Source organism: Molothrus aeneus, chromosome 3, assembly GCF_037042795.1.
Source record: "Molothrus aeneus isolate 106 chromosome 3, BPBGC_Maene_1.0, whole genome shotgun sequence".
Lineage (NCBI taxonomy): Eukaryota > Metazoa > Chordata > Aves > Passeriformes > Icteridae > Molothrus > Molothrus aeneus.
Window position 1 is genome coordinate 62,248,518 of NC_089648.1, and position 18,680 is coordinate 62,267,197.

Below are 18,680 nucleotides of genomic sequence, written 5' to 3' on the forward strand. Positions count from 1 at the left end.
CCTCCATGGTAGTTTGTTGCTTGCTTTATCCTTCTACAGCAGCTCAAAAGCAATGAGCTGATGGGCAGTCAGCCCACAGCATGGAGATACACCCAGTAAAGGAGAATATCTGCCACAAACCCATAACCTTCAGGGATGGTGAATAAGGGGCTGTTCAGGACTTTAGCAGATTTCATGAGGAAACAATGCAATTAGGGGAGCAAGCAAAGGCTGATTACACAGATTTAAGAAACACTAGCAATGAGTACAAACAGTTATGCTTCATGTATCTACTCTGACTACGAGGATTTTGGTGACAGGAATGAGGATGGAGGGAGACAGACCATCTTCTCCCTGCATTTAAGTGAAAGCCATGAGACCTGGAACTGTGCCTGAGTGCTGGACACACAGCCAAGAGGCTCTGCAGTTCTCCTACACAGTGTGGCTGCCATGCTCATTACAAAAACAGGGTAAGGTTGTCAAAGGAGAGCTCTTAAAAGAAGAAATTTACCGTCCCCATAAGAAACTAAAACAATCCACCAAGAAGATTTAATGGGACAAAGAGGATGAAGAAAAAAAATACACAGTAAGGCTCAACTTGCATGTAAGATGCTCCTTAGTTTGGCTTCATTCTTACAACCTAAAGCAAGAACACACATGGTCCAACATGTTCCCATGGATCATCAAATAAATTCATTCTTAACTGGCTTTCACACAGCTGTCTTTAAAGGCTTGTGTGCTACTTTCATTTGATACTGCATTGATTTTCTCTGAAGTTTTCCCCTACCATGGCTACCCTGATCAATTAGTGTGCTGTAAATAGAGCAGTCACATTCCTTTCACTGGTCTCATTAAATTGCACTCCTGCTGAATTTCTGTGGAGAACAGAATTGGATCATACTGATAGCAATAGTATGAAGACGTCCTAGCGTTTTCCAGAGAAAATCAATTGCTCAATATTCCTAACAAAATGCTTTGAAAAGCATGACCCAATGGATCTCAGCTAATGCCCAAAACATATGTCAAACCTTGCTTGCAGTTCTGCATCTCCAAACCCCTGAAAAATAAAGGATGAGGAAATAAGTGGTTAAGAGGCTCAGGCAGCTTCTCACTGGTACATAATCCCTCATCAATCACAACTATTTAACTGCATCCCCTCATAATGGAAACATGTTGCTGGAGGTATGTAGTTAACCCATGTAATCCATGTAAAATGAATTAAGAATTCAAGGAGGAACACAGTCTCAAGGCATGCTTGGTGCCTGTCAAAGTCACCATGTTATGGTGGTGTGCTCAGTGACTAAAACTAGAGGGGAATGATAATATGTGGTGCTGTGGTAAAGCTCAGTTACTGCAGCAGATGTGTGACAGCTATGATTTCAAAAGCGTTAATCTTTCTTTTCCAATGGTACATCTATATAGCTTTTAAAAAATTTGTTTTAGAGATGACAATTTAGTCAATGAGATTGATAAAACCAAAGAAGAGGAAATATAATTATCTACTTTGAAACACTTCAAAATCTAAACTGAAGCGCATTTTTTAGGTCTGTCTTCTGCCCAACACCTTGCTCTATCCCTTCATAATTATCCTGTCTTCTCCTGACATCCTTAGTGTCCCCTTTTTCCCTTTGTTAAGCACTATCCTTCAAAATCTTTTCCATCTTCCTTGCAGACAGAATCTAGATTTTCACCATATACTCTTCTGCAGGTTGAAAACCCCTCTTGCAAAGGCTGGGTGTATAACTGCACTTGAACTACTCAATGTATCCAGTGTTTCTACATGAACTCACTGTGTCTGGAGCATAATCCATGGGGTTTCTGCGTAAAGACCAGAAAGATCCACTGCAGATTTCAGAGGACTGGCTGTACCCTGCAAAGACTTTCTGAGGAGAATGCTGGAGGACTACCAGTACTTGATGATTTACCCTGGGTTCTTTATCCTTTGCACGGTGGCCTTCAGCCAGAAGATGCAGTACTCTACATTTATATTATACTATTTAATCTATACTTTCAGCCAAGTAGCTTAGCATGAGATGAAGGCAGGTCCCAACAAACTCAGAAGCTTTTGTAGGTAATAAGGCACAATCAGTGCAATGTCAGGTAAGAATTAATGAAAGCTGCAGTTGAAACACACCTTTAGGGAGGCTCTCCCCTGAATCAAAGCAGAAACACCTTCTCCTTCCAGAAAATGGTTTCAATGGTGGACACGGCCAAGAGTTGAAATGCAGCTCTCAGAAGGGAAGCTCTTTCTGAGCCCAAATCACTACTACCCAATCCTTTTCATTACAGAAAACACTGGGAAAGATAAAAAGCAGTATTTTCATTTTCCACATAATAAGAAGAGATATTTTTTAAGAATATATTCTGACTTTTGCAAAATATGCAGGAAAAGACTGCAGAAATACTTTTCGGGGAAGGGAGCTTTTTTTTAAGCATATTATCCACATTGTTGTATGATATTTTAGAAAGAATTAATACTTTTTTCTTCAGAAATAAAATTTTCCTCATTTGTTATATACCTAAACTTTCAGCTCCTGAACCCCTTTAAATCACTTATTTAAACAGTTATGCCTATTAAAATTCAAATAAAAATTGAATTTTCTAAATTGTTTTATGATTAGGAAACATGAGAGAAACCTTTACTAGCCATATAATTTCAAATTTTTTATGGTGCTTCCCCCAGAGAAGTTTCCCCACAGTTGTTTTCAAACAACAGTGAATTATGACAGCAGTATTCTTCTTGCACAGCAATCATTTATAAACAAAGTCAAAATTTTGCTTATAACCAATGGCAAATTGGATTCATAAAAAATAGTTGTCAGAGGAAGTGAACACTTGCTAAGGAATATAAACCAAAATTACAAAAAAATACATTGTATTGTTTTGTGAATGGAGCACTGTAAGATTTTGCAGAGGCACCATCTGCATGGGCAGTATATGCAGAAGACACTAACATAAAGACAAGTGTGCACAGCCTAAGAATATCACAGAGTATTTATTAGCATCATGGAAAATAAAGGTTAGATTTGTTTCAGAAAATAATTACAAAATTATCTAGTGTGTACTTTTGAGGTAAATGTGAAAGATGCATATATAAAATGGATTGATAACACAGGTAAATTGAACACTATAAAAAAAACCATATTTAGGCTCTCCAAATAAAGAGGATCCCACTGATTTCCACAACTCAACATCTCCAATGCCAAAGAAGTCAGAAGGAACATCTCCAGGTCCTGATTACAAATCGCTGCTGCTGGAGATAGGTACTGCATCAAAACCATTCCCTTCTATGCGTTACTGAGAGTCACAAACCAATTCCTACTTTGGACCCAACAGCACACAGTGAAATAGCAGAGGGTTTTATAGGAGTTGACATTTTGAAATAGAAAAATTAGGACTAATGCCGAGAGGAAATATGAAGAGCAAGAAGTCTTAGAGAGGTTTCAAAAGAAAGTGCCAGACTTGCCTTCAAGCTTTTAAATTAAACTGTGGGAAGCACTAGAAAATATAGTGCATGGGATAATCTTGCCTTAGCAGGAAGGTGAACTATGATCTTAAAACATGTCTTCTGTCTCTAACATTACAACTTACAACAAATTAGTTTTATTTCTGCGTGACCTTACAAGGAAGACTACTATTTATTCCTTTTATTACCTTAAGATACTGAAGAAAAGAGAAATATTTAGACCTTGACTGAGAAAAATTACTTTCAAAAATAAATAGATATCCTGAAGCTGAGGAATGGTTATAATCATATAGTTGTTGAAGTGTGGTTTACCAGAGACAACAGAAAGTCATTCACAGTGACAAGAATTAATTGCCTATACTGAGTTTGTGCTACAAGCCCTTCATGTTTGTGTCACCTTGGTATTGCATTCATTTTTCAGCCTAATCAGAGCAATTAAGTCACTCTCTTTAGTTAATGCATATAGATTCAGTTTCCTAATAAAAAGAAAAACAGAAATGTGGATAGCATTTAGCAAAAGCTCAAGAAAGAAGCAACCCCGATGTATGAGTCTCTTCTATTTTCCTTCTCTCAAGATACAATAATTTTATCTGGATGTTTTTCTCTGTTGACAGAACTGATGGAAAAATGTAAACTATGAGCATGTTCATTGGTTTCTACACTAACCACATATACTTTGTTGAGCAGAAGAGAACATCAGATTAAAAAAAAAAATCTTTTTCTAGATCACGCCTTTTTTTTTTTTTCTAGATAATTCTAGTAACATCCTCAAAAGCTCCCAATGTCTCCTGCCTGGGCCCATGAGGGGCAAGTCACGTGTACCAAGCAGGCCAGTTCTGGTGTGAGGAACTAAAAGGAGAGTTTCCTTAACAGCCTGGTGTCTAAAGGACTCACTTGGCATGTGAACAGATCAGGACTCGCTCTCCAGTGCTACTTTCATGTTATGAAGAGCAATGGGAGCACTGGTTAAAAGAAGATTTGGAGATGAGAAGTTTGAAGGTGATTGGAAGCCAGATGTGGAGAGCATTTGGCCAGTGAGATCACAAAAGGCTGAAATCTCCTAAGGAGTCTCAGAAGAACTTAATGTGCCATGCAGTCATCTATGGTGACTGAGGTTTTGGAGGATGCCATCAGAATAGAGATAAAAAACACCCACATGAGTGAAGACTCCTACAAAGTAAGACAATGTCAGCAGGAGTGGATGGAGGAAGTGGGGAAACAGTAGGACTGTGGCAAAGCCTGCTCAGAGCAGAAAGGGCAGGAGGAATGAGGAGAAGAGTCTGTGCCAGTTAGATCAAAGTGTCTGAATAAAAGCCAAGCTCCCCACAACTAATCACGCCTTGCTTACAGCAAATATCTGCAAACCACTGGCAAAGTGCCCTCTGTCTGTCTTTGTTCAGGTCCTTATGGAGTATGACAACCTACTGCAGGCAGATACTCCACCAGCTCCAGTAGCAGTGTTTGGAGGGTGGATATTTAACTCCATTAAGCTTCCTTGCAGTAAGATGCTACAGAGCAGAGTTTCTTGGGGGGAAAGGAGATTTTAGTGTGCTACTGCTTCTCATTTCTTTCAGAGGTAGCAGCCCACATGGCACTGTGTGCATTCAAAGAGAATCTAATGAGAAGCTCTTAATTTAGCCATGCTAGAATTCAGACTCCTGGCTTGGGTGCTCAAGATCAAGACTAAAGTCTTGAATCCTCCTGATCAAAAATAAATGTCAGCTGGACTCCAAATATATAAACTGTGACTGAAAATCAGACCATAGCCTGTCACAGTAGGCACCCCAAATTAGGAAACACTTAACAGTAACCTTGCAGCGGAATTATTCTCAGCTGGGGATAAGAAAAATAATAAGAAAAAAGGATTATGGCATCCCCTCATCTTAAAAGTGTGTTTGTGAGAATACATAAATCAACAGTCAGAAGGCATTCAACCATTTTTTTCATGAGCATCATAAAAGAATCTAGCAAGGGAAATAATTATTCTGTCTTCAGATTACAGTTTAAAAACTGGGACCACACTGAATAATGTCTGTGTCTACACAGACATGCCTGTTTGTAGCTGAACTCGAGCTATGGTCATAGAGTCCTTCCTCACCCAGCAGGTCAAGCCCATCCAGATAGCAGGCAAAGAGCTAGAAATAACAATCACTTCCAGTCTACCCAGTTTCCACAGTAAATTGCTGCTAAGCATTTTTATGGTCTTCTTACAAGTAAGGAAGACCAAGTGTAAGCAAACTCTTCAAAATAACAAGCTCTTAGGAAAAATATCCCATTAAATATCCCATTTAACTGCTGTTGCTACGGAACACGAGTTGAACTGGTATGAAATTGAGCTGTTTACAAGCACATCCCTCTGTTCTCTGGGAAGTTCTGGGCTCAGGGGACACTAGCATCTACAAATAATTTAATTCTTCGCTTAAAAAAAAAAACTGAATTAAGTTATTTACTACACTTCCTAAAAATGGAAGATACTTCCATTACAAGTTTGAGTCTGCTACTTTTTAATGTTCTGTCAAGCAATATGTGAAGTGTCAGGACCCTGTTCTCAAAAAATGGTAGAGAATTCAAGTACTGAGTGAGAGGGGTGAACAGTTTTAAGTCTGGATGTAAAAACATTTAAAGCTCTATTTTGTGCTTTGCAGCTCACTGCTAGCACAAACTGTTCCTCCAGCTCATTATTAACAATCTCATGCACTGCATGGAGCATGTGACCATGTAATTATATGAAGTCATGATACTGTTTCCAGAGGAGTCCTTAGTTCTGGAAGTTCCTGTCTTAGGAATCCTTGGCACTGCAGCAGGCTGGTTGCATAGATGTAGCCCAGAACCAGGTGGCAAAGTTTAAGCACTCTGTGCTTGTTGAACCAAGCCTAATGTTCAGCAAGATTCCCCGCAAGACCCTGTGATAGAGCTCACACTTAAAGAAAATGGGAGCAGCAAGTCCTGTCACTGTCATCACCAGCCTGTACATGGTCTGTGTCTGGTACTTCCACCTTGCACTGCTGCAGCAAATCTGGCTGGGGATATTGTTCCTACAGCTCACAAGAACAGCTGAGTGAAAGACGTTTTTGAAAGCAATTCTAGCTGCAAGGATACTGCCTTCATTTACTTTCTGGTTTGCTTTCATTTTTACAGGACTGAGTTTGTTTCAGCTTATGAAGCCTTCCTCTGTTACAAAAAAGAAAAAGGACACAGTTAAAAGACCTGCCTTGTGCCCCATAACACCATCACTGTTTCTGCCAAACACCCTTGTCCCAGAGGTAAGAGTCTTCTGTCTTCTACAACGATGCTGAGTGTCCACATATGCTCAGCTCCCCATTTAAATGTGTATCATCTCTTTTCCACCAGCTTTTTAACTAGAGGAGAAGCATTCACATTCAGCCAACTACACACTTTTACAAAGCATTGAGATGTACAGCCTGCCTGAGTAAAAACATGCATGAAAAAATCTGTCATGCATGCAACTACTATTATGCACTAAATAGAAATCCATATTTAAGGAGGAATTAGTGGTCCAGGTTTTAGAATACTAAATATCAGTAAATGCAATTCATGCATATCTATAGTGTTTCATTTTGCAAAACTCAATTATAATTACCCCCAAAGCCGTCTATCAGAGTTCATAGTAATTCCAACTTTCAATATAATTTTCAAATTGAATTTTCAGTCTTTGAAACTGTTTTCACCTGCCTTATGAAAAGATTGCTGTCTTAATAATTAAAATAAAAAAGCTTTTACAAGTCCATAAAGAGGTTTATGTAAAAAAAGGACTATCACCAAGAAAATAATAACACCTAGAACTCCCTCCCTCTTTCTTCCCAGGAGTTCTCAGCTAGGTGTTTTGGTAGCAGGCGTCAGGCCAGTGCCAGAAACAGTAAAACAAAAGGCAGGTTTTCAGAATGGGCAAAGGAGTGGAATATAAAAAACTTGATTTAATCATGCCATACCAAAAGTCCACCTAGCCTTATATCCTGTCCTTAAGAGAGGCCAAAACAGAGAGCCTAGAGCAGCTACAACTTGGACAACATATGTGATTATTTCCACTCCGTATCTACCTCATCTCCAACTTTGTACAGCCTAAGGAATTCTGAACTTTGATTTCGTTTTTATATATTTACCAATTCTCAGTTCATCTCTCTTTTCATTTTCCCTAAACACAGCTATTTAAGCATCCAGAATTCCTTATGGCACAGAGATCCACAAGTTACCCAGATGTTGCACAAAGGTGTTTTACAAAGAGCCAGGCCTCCTCCTAGTATCACCTGATGATGCTCATTTCTTAAAATGTAAATAACAAATAACTGCAGCTTGTCCACTCTCTCCAGCCACCCATGATCTTTTTTGCATCCTGGTCTGACCTCCCCACCCCTATCCATAAGGGACCCTGCTTTAAGGAGGAGGTTAGATTGGCCAAGCCTCTGAGGTCTTTTCCAAGCTGAATGATTCTATGGTTTTACAGATTTCTGTATTTTCCCTCTACAATTTTTCTTCTTCCATCCAGATGAATTCCAGCCAATTTAATTATTCCTTATCCAGAAACCATCTGATGCATTCTGGGCTTTTTGCTCAGAGTTCATCACCATCTACCAAAATTTAGGACTTGTTTTCTTCAGAGCTTTTAAAAGTTCTCTCTTCTATGGGAAAAATAGCTGAAGCACACAGATTGCAACCCATTACTGGTGAAGGAGGCAAAATTTTGTAAAGTTTTTGAAAGAGACCTTATAAGGCACACAGGTATTGAAGCACAAAATGCTGTAACATTCCCTGCTTGTTGCCATCCTACTGCATATCTTCCATACTGTCTCATTGATTTCTAATGGGCAGCTCCTCACAGCACTGACTCCTTTTTCTTCACAGCACAGCCAACAAACTCCAACTCTCTCCTCACCCAGCTAACCCACTCTTTTGTAGCACTCGTCTTCTTATTGGACACAGCTGTGGCCTGTTAAGGGCAGGCCTGCTCCTAATCTTTGGTTATTAGTACAGCTGCAACTCCTCAGGGGTGAGAAAACCTTCTGCACTATCTTTATTTTCTTACATTCTATCCCTCCACACCTGCCTTCAGGAGCACAGCTGCTGAGTAACATGAGTGTCTTCACAAGCCCAAAATCAGTGATTGGCTACAGAAATCAATGAATGGGGAAAAGTGGGCACCTAAAGACTGGAACTCACAAACATCCACATACTAAATGCAGTAGGGAGAGTCAACACAAAGTCAAGGCATATTCCAGCTCTTAAAAAATAATTTCCTTCTGTCTTTAAACTAGGTAAAGTGTAGAACCTCTAAGTGCAAATTCTCTTTCTCAATGATGAGGAGCAACAGGAATGCTGTAGGAACAAGCATGTGCAAGGAAGTGTTGTTTCTTTTTTCCAAAAAGCACACAGCCAGTGTATGAACTAGGAGTGGAGCATCAAGAGTCCCAGCTGAGTGCCCCCACCTCCACATAGTTTCCTTGTCTACCAAAACCATTTGTCCTACAAATCAGCACTGGCCTACACTGCACCAATTGTTTGGTACAGCACTGTTGTGATGGGTATGCTAGAATTTCACATCAGATTACAGACAATCACTGTCCTGTAAGTGTCAGGATCAAAAGTCTCTTTTCCTGGAAACAGCTACTAAGGAAGTTTTCCTAATTTATACAAGTAAGTTTGAGGTATGATTGTTCTTTCCACACTCCCATTTAACACATATGCAGACAAAGTTTATACCAGAACTCATCTTCTATACAGTAGAAAAGTGTATATTTACTTCTCTTACTTTCAAAAGCAATTTCTTAAACATTAGGCCATTGTGAAAAGCCAAAAAATGCCATAGCTTGTAAAGCCTTTGGTACATATCATATTGAGTATTCTGCTCACTATGGAAGCTAAGCAAATATAAGGCAAATTCAGTAGATTTCATTCAGGAGGCAAAGGGATTTGGTTAACATCAAATTCAGTGGTCACTAATCCCACTCTCACTGTCCTCTTCTGCCTAAGCAACCCAAATATTTAAATTCTTCAAATGGTAAAGTTCAGCATCTTGAGCCCTGTTAAATCTTATAAGCCAAAGCAAATTTCATTTCTCTGATTAAATAGAAAGTATTTACAAAAATCATAAATAAATAATGTGTCTGTGTTTTTCTTGTTCTCTTTCATTCTACCTGATTAAGCACTTTTTACTTTGACATCATCAAACGAATGATGTTTTCGCTATGCATTTTTCTCCAAAGTAAAAGGCAGTCATTAAAATGCCTTTTCCATCTTTCTGCTGAAGCATTTCACACCCACTTCTGCATCTCTGCAGTAAACAGTACTGAAGGCAGTGGGCACAAAATGGTGCCATATGTGCTGGCCACCATCAGCCTTGGAATATTAGAAACTACAAAGCTGGGGTCATGGGCAAGTTAAGTAAGCCAAAGGACTTCTCCTCAATTCAGTCATGAACCCATCAATGGCAGGAGAATGCTGAGTCTCAGAGCCCACCTGAAGTTTGGTAGGTCACCCCTCATATTTTCAGATGCAATTAGTCACTGCAGCTCTCTTCAAAATAACCATTTCTGAATAATGTCCAAGAAGAAACACCACCATTTGAAAACAAAGACTACTAATGCATTTGCTCATGTTCTAAACCAGTAAACAATGGCTAACTTAGAAAAAAGCACAAAAAAGAAAGCAACTTTGAAAGCAATAAAAGGAAATGCAGCACTTCTAGAGCACAGGTCTCTCTGCTGCTTTCTAAGGTAGTTGAGAAGATGATGAAATCACACTGTTGCATAAGGAAACACAACAAAATGAGACCTGAGATCTTTGTCTCATGTTAGTACCCTTCTGTGTGCAACAGCAGGCTGAATACTAGTTGAGCCATTTCATCAGTTCGATCAAAACTCCGTATTACTGCTGTACAAGTTTCTTTAGAAATCTCACTATCACAGTGAAAAAAAGTTCAAAGGTAAGGCCGTTATTTTGCTTTATGAGTAATAAAAATGTATAAATTATAGAAACATTACAGAAGAGGAATACATGTCCTTCTAAAAGCAAGGCACACTGCCACATGAGTGAATTAGATATTTTTAAGCCTGGCAACTCAGGCTTGTGTAGAAAACAAGTACTTTAGTTTCTCATTTTAACAAGAATAAAATACCATGGGAAAGAGGTGCGAGTTACACAGTATCCTTTTCACCAATGTGCCTGTGCCATGTGAAATGCAGTTACAATGAGCTGAAAAGAATTTAAATCACTGCATACTCAATCCCAGAGGCTGCTGCTCAGATTAATCCTGACCCAGAAAAAGAGCCAAGCACATGCTGAACTTTGAGTAAATAAATAGTCCCAGCTAATCGCAGGCCATACACTTTCATGACAAATGATCTAGACCCTGTCCCCAAAAGAATCAACAAAAAAAAAACCAACCTGGCATGGCATCAGCAACCCCTATTTCATTAGCCCTGTGCATAATTACAACATGAACTGATTGCTTCTAACTTCCTGTTGCAGAAGCTACCATCTGAATTTACAGAAAGACACGCACTTTGGAATAAAGACAAAAAAATTACCTCATATTTATAGCAAGGAAAGAGCCTACACATCAGGAGTTACTGCAGTTAGCTGACTGAGTTCACACTTTTGTCACAAGCAGCTTGCCTGTACACCCACACGTTAAGGTGTTAATAGCCTTGCTATTCATAAGTTGTTGGAATTTTGTTTTGCTTCGGTCTTTTTTATCAACCTAGATTTGTAATGAACTGCAAAACGAAGAAGAATTGGGAAAAGAAAGAAAATAAAAATGGTACCTGAAGGCCCTCTATGGCTAATCTAAGCATGCTTGGTGTGAGCTTGGAGGCCTGCTTGAAAGTGAAGTTGCTCCAGTCTATAATCAAAACAAATCCATTCACTTGCAGCTCTGGGTCTTCTATCATGGCTTCTAAAGAAAGAAGTATGGCACGCAGAATATCCACCAGCGTGTACCTGAGAATGGGAAGAAGAGATTTGGTTAGGAAAGGAGCAACAACCACAGAGGTGGAGAAGTTCTGACCAGTCTCCCTTTGTCAAAAGTTTAAATCAAAGATTGCAAATGTGCCCTCAGATGCACCTACAGCTGGGAAATCTTCAAAAACTCCATTACTTGAGCTCATCTTCTGGAGCAGGATTATGTACCTGTAGACCATCAGCCCGCCAGAACAAACTACAAGAATGTAACACATCAAAAACACATTTGAACTTCTCTGTAGTATCCTAAGCTGCTTTAGTATCTTTATGTGGAATTGCATTAATAAAAATAATTGCATTGTCTGTATAAGATCTTCTACACAAATTGTATTTTTCTAAAATCATAATGATACCAAAACCTGAGACTAATACTAGAAGTGTAGATACAAAGTTTCCTCATATATTTTCCTAACTAAATGAAATAATAGGTCCTAAAAAATTATCAACTAAAATTGGGAATTTCTACATGCTCTCCTTATCCTACTCTCTGTGTAATTTTTTCTCTTAAATCCACAAGTACAGAAGGCTGGTTATTCAAGGATCTTAAAAGCAGAAGGTAACATACACTAGGGCTTTGAGGTGTTTGTCTACTGAAGGTGCCCCTGCTCATGGCAGGAGAGTTAGAACTGGATGATCTTTGAGGTGCCTTCCAACCTAAAATATTCTAGGATTGTGGGATTTTATAAATAGTTACCAAAACAGACATCAATTTGCCAGTCCACACACACAATATCAAATGACACACTAGAAAGTTAAACCTGTAAAATATCAGAAATACAAATATTCCAGAAATGAAAGAGTTAAATATTTAGTGTACAGATATTTTTAAGCAAAGCTCTTTAAATGCCTTCCATGATGACATCAAACAGAGGTTTTCAAAATTGTGAGTCCCCTAGAGAATTCTTCACCATTCTGCATATGTAGCAAAGAGCATGTGTGCCTACTTAGAAATTAAATTAAATTATACTGAATTTGACTTGCTTTAATACAATGAGTATACTGCTCTGTTGTGGACAGAACTGTATTTTGAAAATATCTGCAAAAGGAAATAACACAAATGAAATTAATCTGTTGTAGCTGACTCCTCCCATCTTTCCATCTTTGTTTATTTAGCCAACTAAAATTCAGTGAACTTCCCAATTATGCAGTCATAGGAAAGGGATCAATAAAGGACTCTCCTAATGTGTGAACAGGAGAAAGTGTGTTTTCTCCAGAACACAAAAGGGGAAGCATTAAAAGTAATTTTATAAAAACAAAATTCTTCTTTTCATTTTGGAGATACTTTGGTTTTTTATTTTTGTTTGATTGACAGGGATAAAATTTTTCATATTCACTCCTTTGAACTTTTCTGAGATTTAACTCTTTTCTAATGCTTTACTTTTATGAGATCTAAGGTTTACAGGAAGTTTCGAATGCCTTGGTTGGAGGACAGTTTTGACCACAGCTCACACAAGGAATAGACATTAAAAATGCTTAAATTCTAAAATTAGCCTCAACCCTACCTGACATTTAGGTTGTCCCATTCAAAAGATCTCATTCTCCAGAAGGGCTCCACAGTGCAGACCCCTACATTCTGTCCTGGAATAAGGGTCCCAAGTTCCAGATGTACATCTCTACTGTCCTCCCTAAGGAGTTTAAGGAGACTTCACATGCCTTGGATTAACAGCTTCCTAGTGGCACAAGATTGCTAGAAATCTGGTGCATCAGACATAAAGATTCTTTGTTTATGAGGCCAGTCAGCTCTCTAAGACTGACCTAAAAATGCTTTTTTTATGTATACCTAAAAGTCCAATACAAGACGTATACACGTAAACAGAAATCATGTGTTTAATTCACTTAAGTAAATGGGAAAACTGTCAGGCAGCAATAGGAACAGGATTTCAGCTGCCACAGAGAGTAAATAAGAGTCACAGGGCTGGGTCTCCACAAATCTGTGGCATATTCACTACCACCATAACTCCTATTGTAAGTCTAGTGTAAGAAATACAGTCCACAACAGCAATAATATTTATGTTTACTCACTGAAAATAAGAGAGAAGCTCTGCACAAAACAGGTCCAGCTAAAAGCAATCAAGAACATTTTCTGCCAGAGGGAGGTACCTGAACTATTCTCAAAGTCTAAAAAGCTACATCAGGAGTACACAGGGACATGGCACTAACAATCAAGCTTCCCACCTCAAATACCCTTCAGGGCAATTAGTTGAAGAAAGGAGTTATTCTTCACTCTGTACTGGATCTCTTCTCTTGGTTTCAATACCTTACTTAAGTACACTGCAGAGCACCAGAGAGACAAATCCATTAGTGAGTATTCACTTTTACTCCGAACACATGCTAAGGTGCCAGAAATTAAACCTGGTGTGGTAGATGAAATCTCAGGTGATGCAAAATGCTGAGTATTGAAAGTATCAGCTAAGCAGCTCAAGAAAAAACCCATTTGGGTTTTGGTTGAAGAAACTGCACAGAAGCTTTCACATAGCACAGAGTTATTTGTGTAAAGACTCATCTTTTTAATCCATTCCAGCCCCATGTTGTCTGACATTTCACCTCACTGCTACCACTAGGATGCACAGGCTCTGCCATAAAGCACTCTCCACCTCTGGCTGGACTTTGGGGAAATCAAAACCCTACATAAAAATAAGATGTAAAAAATTACTCTGTATTTTGTTGCTGAAACTTCTGTTCCACACTGAAATTACATTCCATACAGATACAGAAATATGACCAGTCAAAAGTGAGAAAAACAGAACAAGCTAGTGAGTGTGAAATATATTTGGTCCAAGGCAGCTTTGACTGCCTTTCTACTTTGAAGAAAAAGAAAAAAGAGAAAATATTAGCCTTTAATTTGAAGAGACTATGGTGTACAGTTGGAGGGGAAGATGGTTCATTTTATTCTTACCAATCTGTGCTAAGTAAAAACATGTAATTAAGGAACAGCAAGCCACACATTTTGCCCTGGCACCAGTTTTCTAATGACTTGCCCCAGTGCTGTCAGATATGTGGGGTGTGCTGGGCCCAACTGGCTGCAGTGCATGTTCTGTAGCAGCCTGAAGTTCTGCTGTGAATAAATAAATCCTAATTTATTTATGGCTAAATCCAGTTGCATTCACTTGTTTAAACAGACTCTTATTGGACATATCGTAGCTAGCAAGATATTACTAATTGCTAGGATAATCAAAACTCACAGTTAATTTAAATGTATTTAATACCTTCTATTTATAGAACCATGCTTAATTCAGTGGAAAACTTGGTTAAGTTTTTTAGTTCTGTTATTAATGTGAGTAACAAATGCTGGAAATATGTTATCACATATATAATGCACTCTTAATATTCCTCTTTTATGTGAGTGCTAGTTTGAGACTGACTGAAGCAGGGACTGGTGTGCAAGACATACTCTGCTACCTCTTAAAATTTTTTATTCAGGTTGACTTGAAAGTAATAGAGCTTGAGAAGGTGTGACAAGTTAACAGCCACACTGACACTGATTCTTTCAAATGCTTTGGGACAACTACCATTTCTACCCCAACAGTGACACAGCTTTTGAGGGAAATGCCTCACTGGGGTCTTTATTTGTCAAGAACAGAAGACCTCAAACAACTTACTGAGCATCCCACTCTCTTGTAATTTAACAGTGGCAGCAATTTCCCTTCTACAGAAAAGAAAAGTTATATGAGATTTTTTTTGTGGGACATGAACAGATTCAACATATTTCCAAGGATTTCTGGGGAAAAAAGTCTGGAAGACATGGCTGTCAACTCTTGGTACTACTTCACCAGGACCTTTCACCTTTACCTCTAAGTTAAGTGGTCTATGCTCCTCTTGTATGCATCCACTGTGACCTCTACCAGGCCAACATGAAGAGAAGAAACAGGGAGAATGTACAGATGTCTCATGTCAAACTCATCTGTGTCAGCTGTTTTCAATACTTTATGCCCTTGATGATGAGTGGCATCAGCCATATCATCTGTTTAACCAGATTCTGGTTCCAGTCAATTCACTTTTGCCCTGAATAACAGATAATCTGATTCAGCAGAGTTACCCTACTATCTCTATGGCTGTTTGTCATGTCCTCCCTAAAACAAAGAAATTTGAAGTAATTTTGAGAATTAGGACTGAATGGAGTGAATCTGCCTCTCAGGATGTGAACTAGAACAGATAAATAGAAAGTCTCCTTTGCTTGAATTTCAGCCATATGTCTCTTGAAGGTCTGAAACAAATAAAGAATGCACAGTCTGTGTTTTAAGCTCCTCACCATTTGGACAAGAAAAGGCTTTTGTCAAATGAGCTCTTGTGCCACTGTGATTTAAAAGAGAAAGTTGGTCAAGTCTCTGAGCCATCATCCCATCTCTAAGGTACTGTTCTGGCTCAGTATTTTTAGAATTTCACCTAAACAAGCACCCTCAAGATACACAAATGAGTACTTTGAAATGGTGCCTCATATCTCCTTGGTTTGTCAGTCTGGGTACAGATTTGAATGCTGAGCAGATGGGGGATTGAAAGTTCTCTTATGGCTATTCTGCTTAAATAGTGGCAGCATGCCCTGAGGATATCTTATTCTAAATACAAAAAGCACCACCACTGTTACAAAAAATGCAAAGAAAAAATAGAAATAGTTTCAAGTATTTTACCAGATTAGCTTTTAGATTCAGATTTAGTACCATTAATTACGCCACATATTAGCCCAGTGGCTACCAGTCACAGCCACAGATGAAGATTCAGCTGGTCTAAAGTTTACATTGATAATAAAACTCCCTAGCCAAAACCCCTACAGTCTAAATACAGGTGATGATAGGCAGATAGGGATACCTGGGAAAAAACTAGGAAACAATAAAACAGCATCAGTCAGCAGGAGTAACTGTAGCAAAAATGACAGTGTTTAGTTATTAGTTATCATTTGGAAGATATAACTTCCAAACAAAAATTGACTGCTAAACAGTTGTGTTTTTTACTGTTAATATGTTGCTACTGTTAGCATTGCTATTTATTTTGTCACACTGCCTCCATCAGAGTTTGAAAAACACCTTGCCATCTTACCTGTTGTGATCTGAGGAGCAGACCAGTCCCCTCATAGCTACAGAAGTTACATTTTCATTTAACAGGGGGAAAGTTTCTAGCACTTGTGCACATGAAAGCCTAGTTTTGAAAGCAAACCTGTGGACTCCTCTTTGCCCTGCTGTAAACTGTCTGATGCAACAGCAAAACCAGCAGTAAATGAGTGCAGGGGATTTCCATGTTCACTGAGGATGGTGTGAGCTGACTGGGTCACTGTGACACCCACAGAACTAGGTACCATTTCATTTTTCTAATGCACTTTTTAGGGAAAAATCTGATATAATTAATACCAAAAAGGTTTCAAACACATAGCATAAAAACCAACTGATATTCCTGGGCAATGTGTGTCCAGGTGCCAGGAAGAATACACACCATGCATGACAACAGATCCCTTGAAGCTGAGAGCTGAAGTTAATTGCACTATTAATTGAAAAAACTTCACCAGCTGGACACATTAGGAGAAAGGGAGTCTTAAATGCACATAGACACTTACAAGCCAAATGTACTTAAGAATCAACAATCTGGAAGATAAGAGGGAAGGATGATCCCTCCCTGAGTGCTATCCAGCTTCCTGGCAGGAATGCCACTGGCCCACATTTTCCCCATAGAACAGACAGGGTGGAGAGTTAGTCTGGGTCACACTGAAAAGCTGCTGGGCTACTGAGTGCCTTATCTTTCACCTTTCCTTTTTTGTTTGTTTGTTTTAAATACATGTCTGATTGGGTTGTTCAGATGGCAGGACATCTGGTACAGTTTTCAGGCCCTGCTTTAATTTAATGATTTAACATCTAGTACACAGGCTTGTTTTACCACAGAAATTTTTTGCCTCCCACACTTTTCTTTCTAATTGGAGCTATGTAAATCATAGGCTGACAGTGCTATATAAATCATCTCTAGTATGTCTGCTATTCATTTAAATAACAAATTGGAACTTTTTTTTTCTAATTGTTACATCCTGGCCATAATAATTTGCACATATATGATAAAAGTGGGGGTTTGCTGTGCTCTATTAACTTAGTTTATGAAGCACAAAAGAGCCTAACCAGACAGGCTTCAATAAGTAATCTCCTATTGATGCTGTAAGAGGAACACTGGGTTATGTACTGCAATATCTCAAGTCAGTTAAGGCATAAGCCTGAGACATATTGCATAGCAGCCAGGCATAAGTTCCACAGGGCTCCCCAGGTTCAGCCACTGAGCATCAGATAATGGAAGGCCCTAAATTAATTAGAAAAGAAAGTGACCTAGCTCCATTCCCAGACGTGTCACTGACTTGTCATGTGCCTTGGAGCAAGCCACTCCCCGCAGCTGGGCTTCAGCTCTCTCTGCTTTGTCTGAGTGGTCTGTGTGAAAACAAATCCCTCGCTCAGGAGGAGAGGCGTGCCGTGAGCATGCAGGGCTCAAAAGCAGTAGGCACCCAACTGCAAACACGTCCATTAAGTACTCTAGTGTACCCCAGCCACTTTGGTGTCATAGCATAAATAATATTAATCATACAGATAGGATTTCATGAAAAAAAACACAAAAAATTCATTGCTGTGTCAGCTGAGCCCATGTACTTTAAATATCAGCATATTCAACATCAAGAAGAAAATAAACCTATTCTTTCTACATGGCATTTATTATTTTAAATGCTACTTTATCTCTGCACTTGAATTCTTGGTATTCTTTTGACTAGGATCAAGTCAAGTAATATGACAAGAGTCCCCCAAAGCTTTAGGATTTTTCCACTAATAAGAAACAACAGTATACAGTAGGTCACGCTACCTTTAACATGGGAACTTCTTCATCATAGACGTACAACTTAATAAAAGTCCTAAACATGCATTTCTTTGCTAATTCTTCCTTCAGGGATTTTTAACAGCTTGTGGAGTCGTTTTTAAAATTAAAAGTTGACCTGGTCCTTTTGTGGGAAACAAGGAAGGAAACATACTCAGTGAGTCCTTAGCCTCATCACCACTGCTCTTCACTCAGCTTTTATGCTTCATCTGCTAGATAAGCAAAGCAGAAAAAGGACACTGGCCCCAGCTCTGCATATATTCATCCACCCTTTCTAGTCGCTACCCTGGCTGTGGGCAGTGCCAGACAGCTTTCTCCTAGTCCCAAGACTCGATGTCATGGGTTAGCAAGGGACAGGAAATTTCTCCCATAGACAGTGTGGGTGTGGCTGACGTGTCTGAAGGAGAGGAAAGTCAAGGTGGGCCAGCATCCC

General features: G+C 39.0%; 1 protein-coding gene across 1 annotated transcript in view; it reads right to left on the minus strand.

Annotated features, from left to right (window-relative positions):
* CLVS2 (clavesin 2) overlaps window positions 1-18,680 on the minus strand; it is a 56,685-nt gene that overhangs the window by 35,589 nt on the left and 2,416 nt on the right. The window contains exon 2 of the mRNA XM_066547062.1: window positions 11,224-11,398. Coding sequence (XP_066403159.1) covers window positions 11,224-11,398 — 175 coding nt within the window. The remainder of the gene's footprint in view (window positions 1-11,223; window positions 11,399-18,680) is intronic.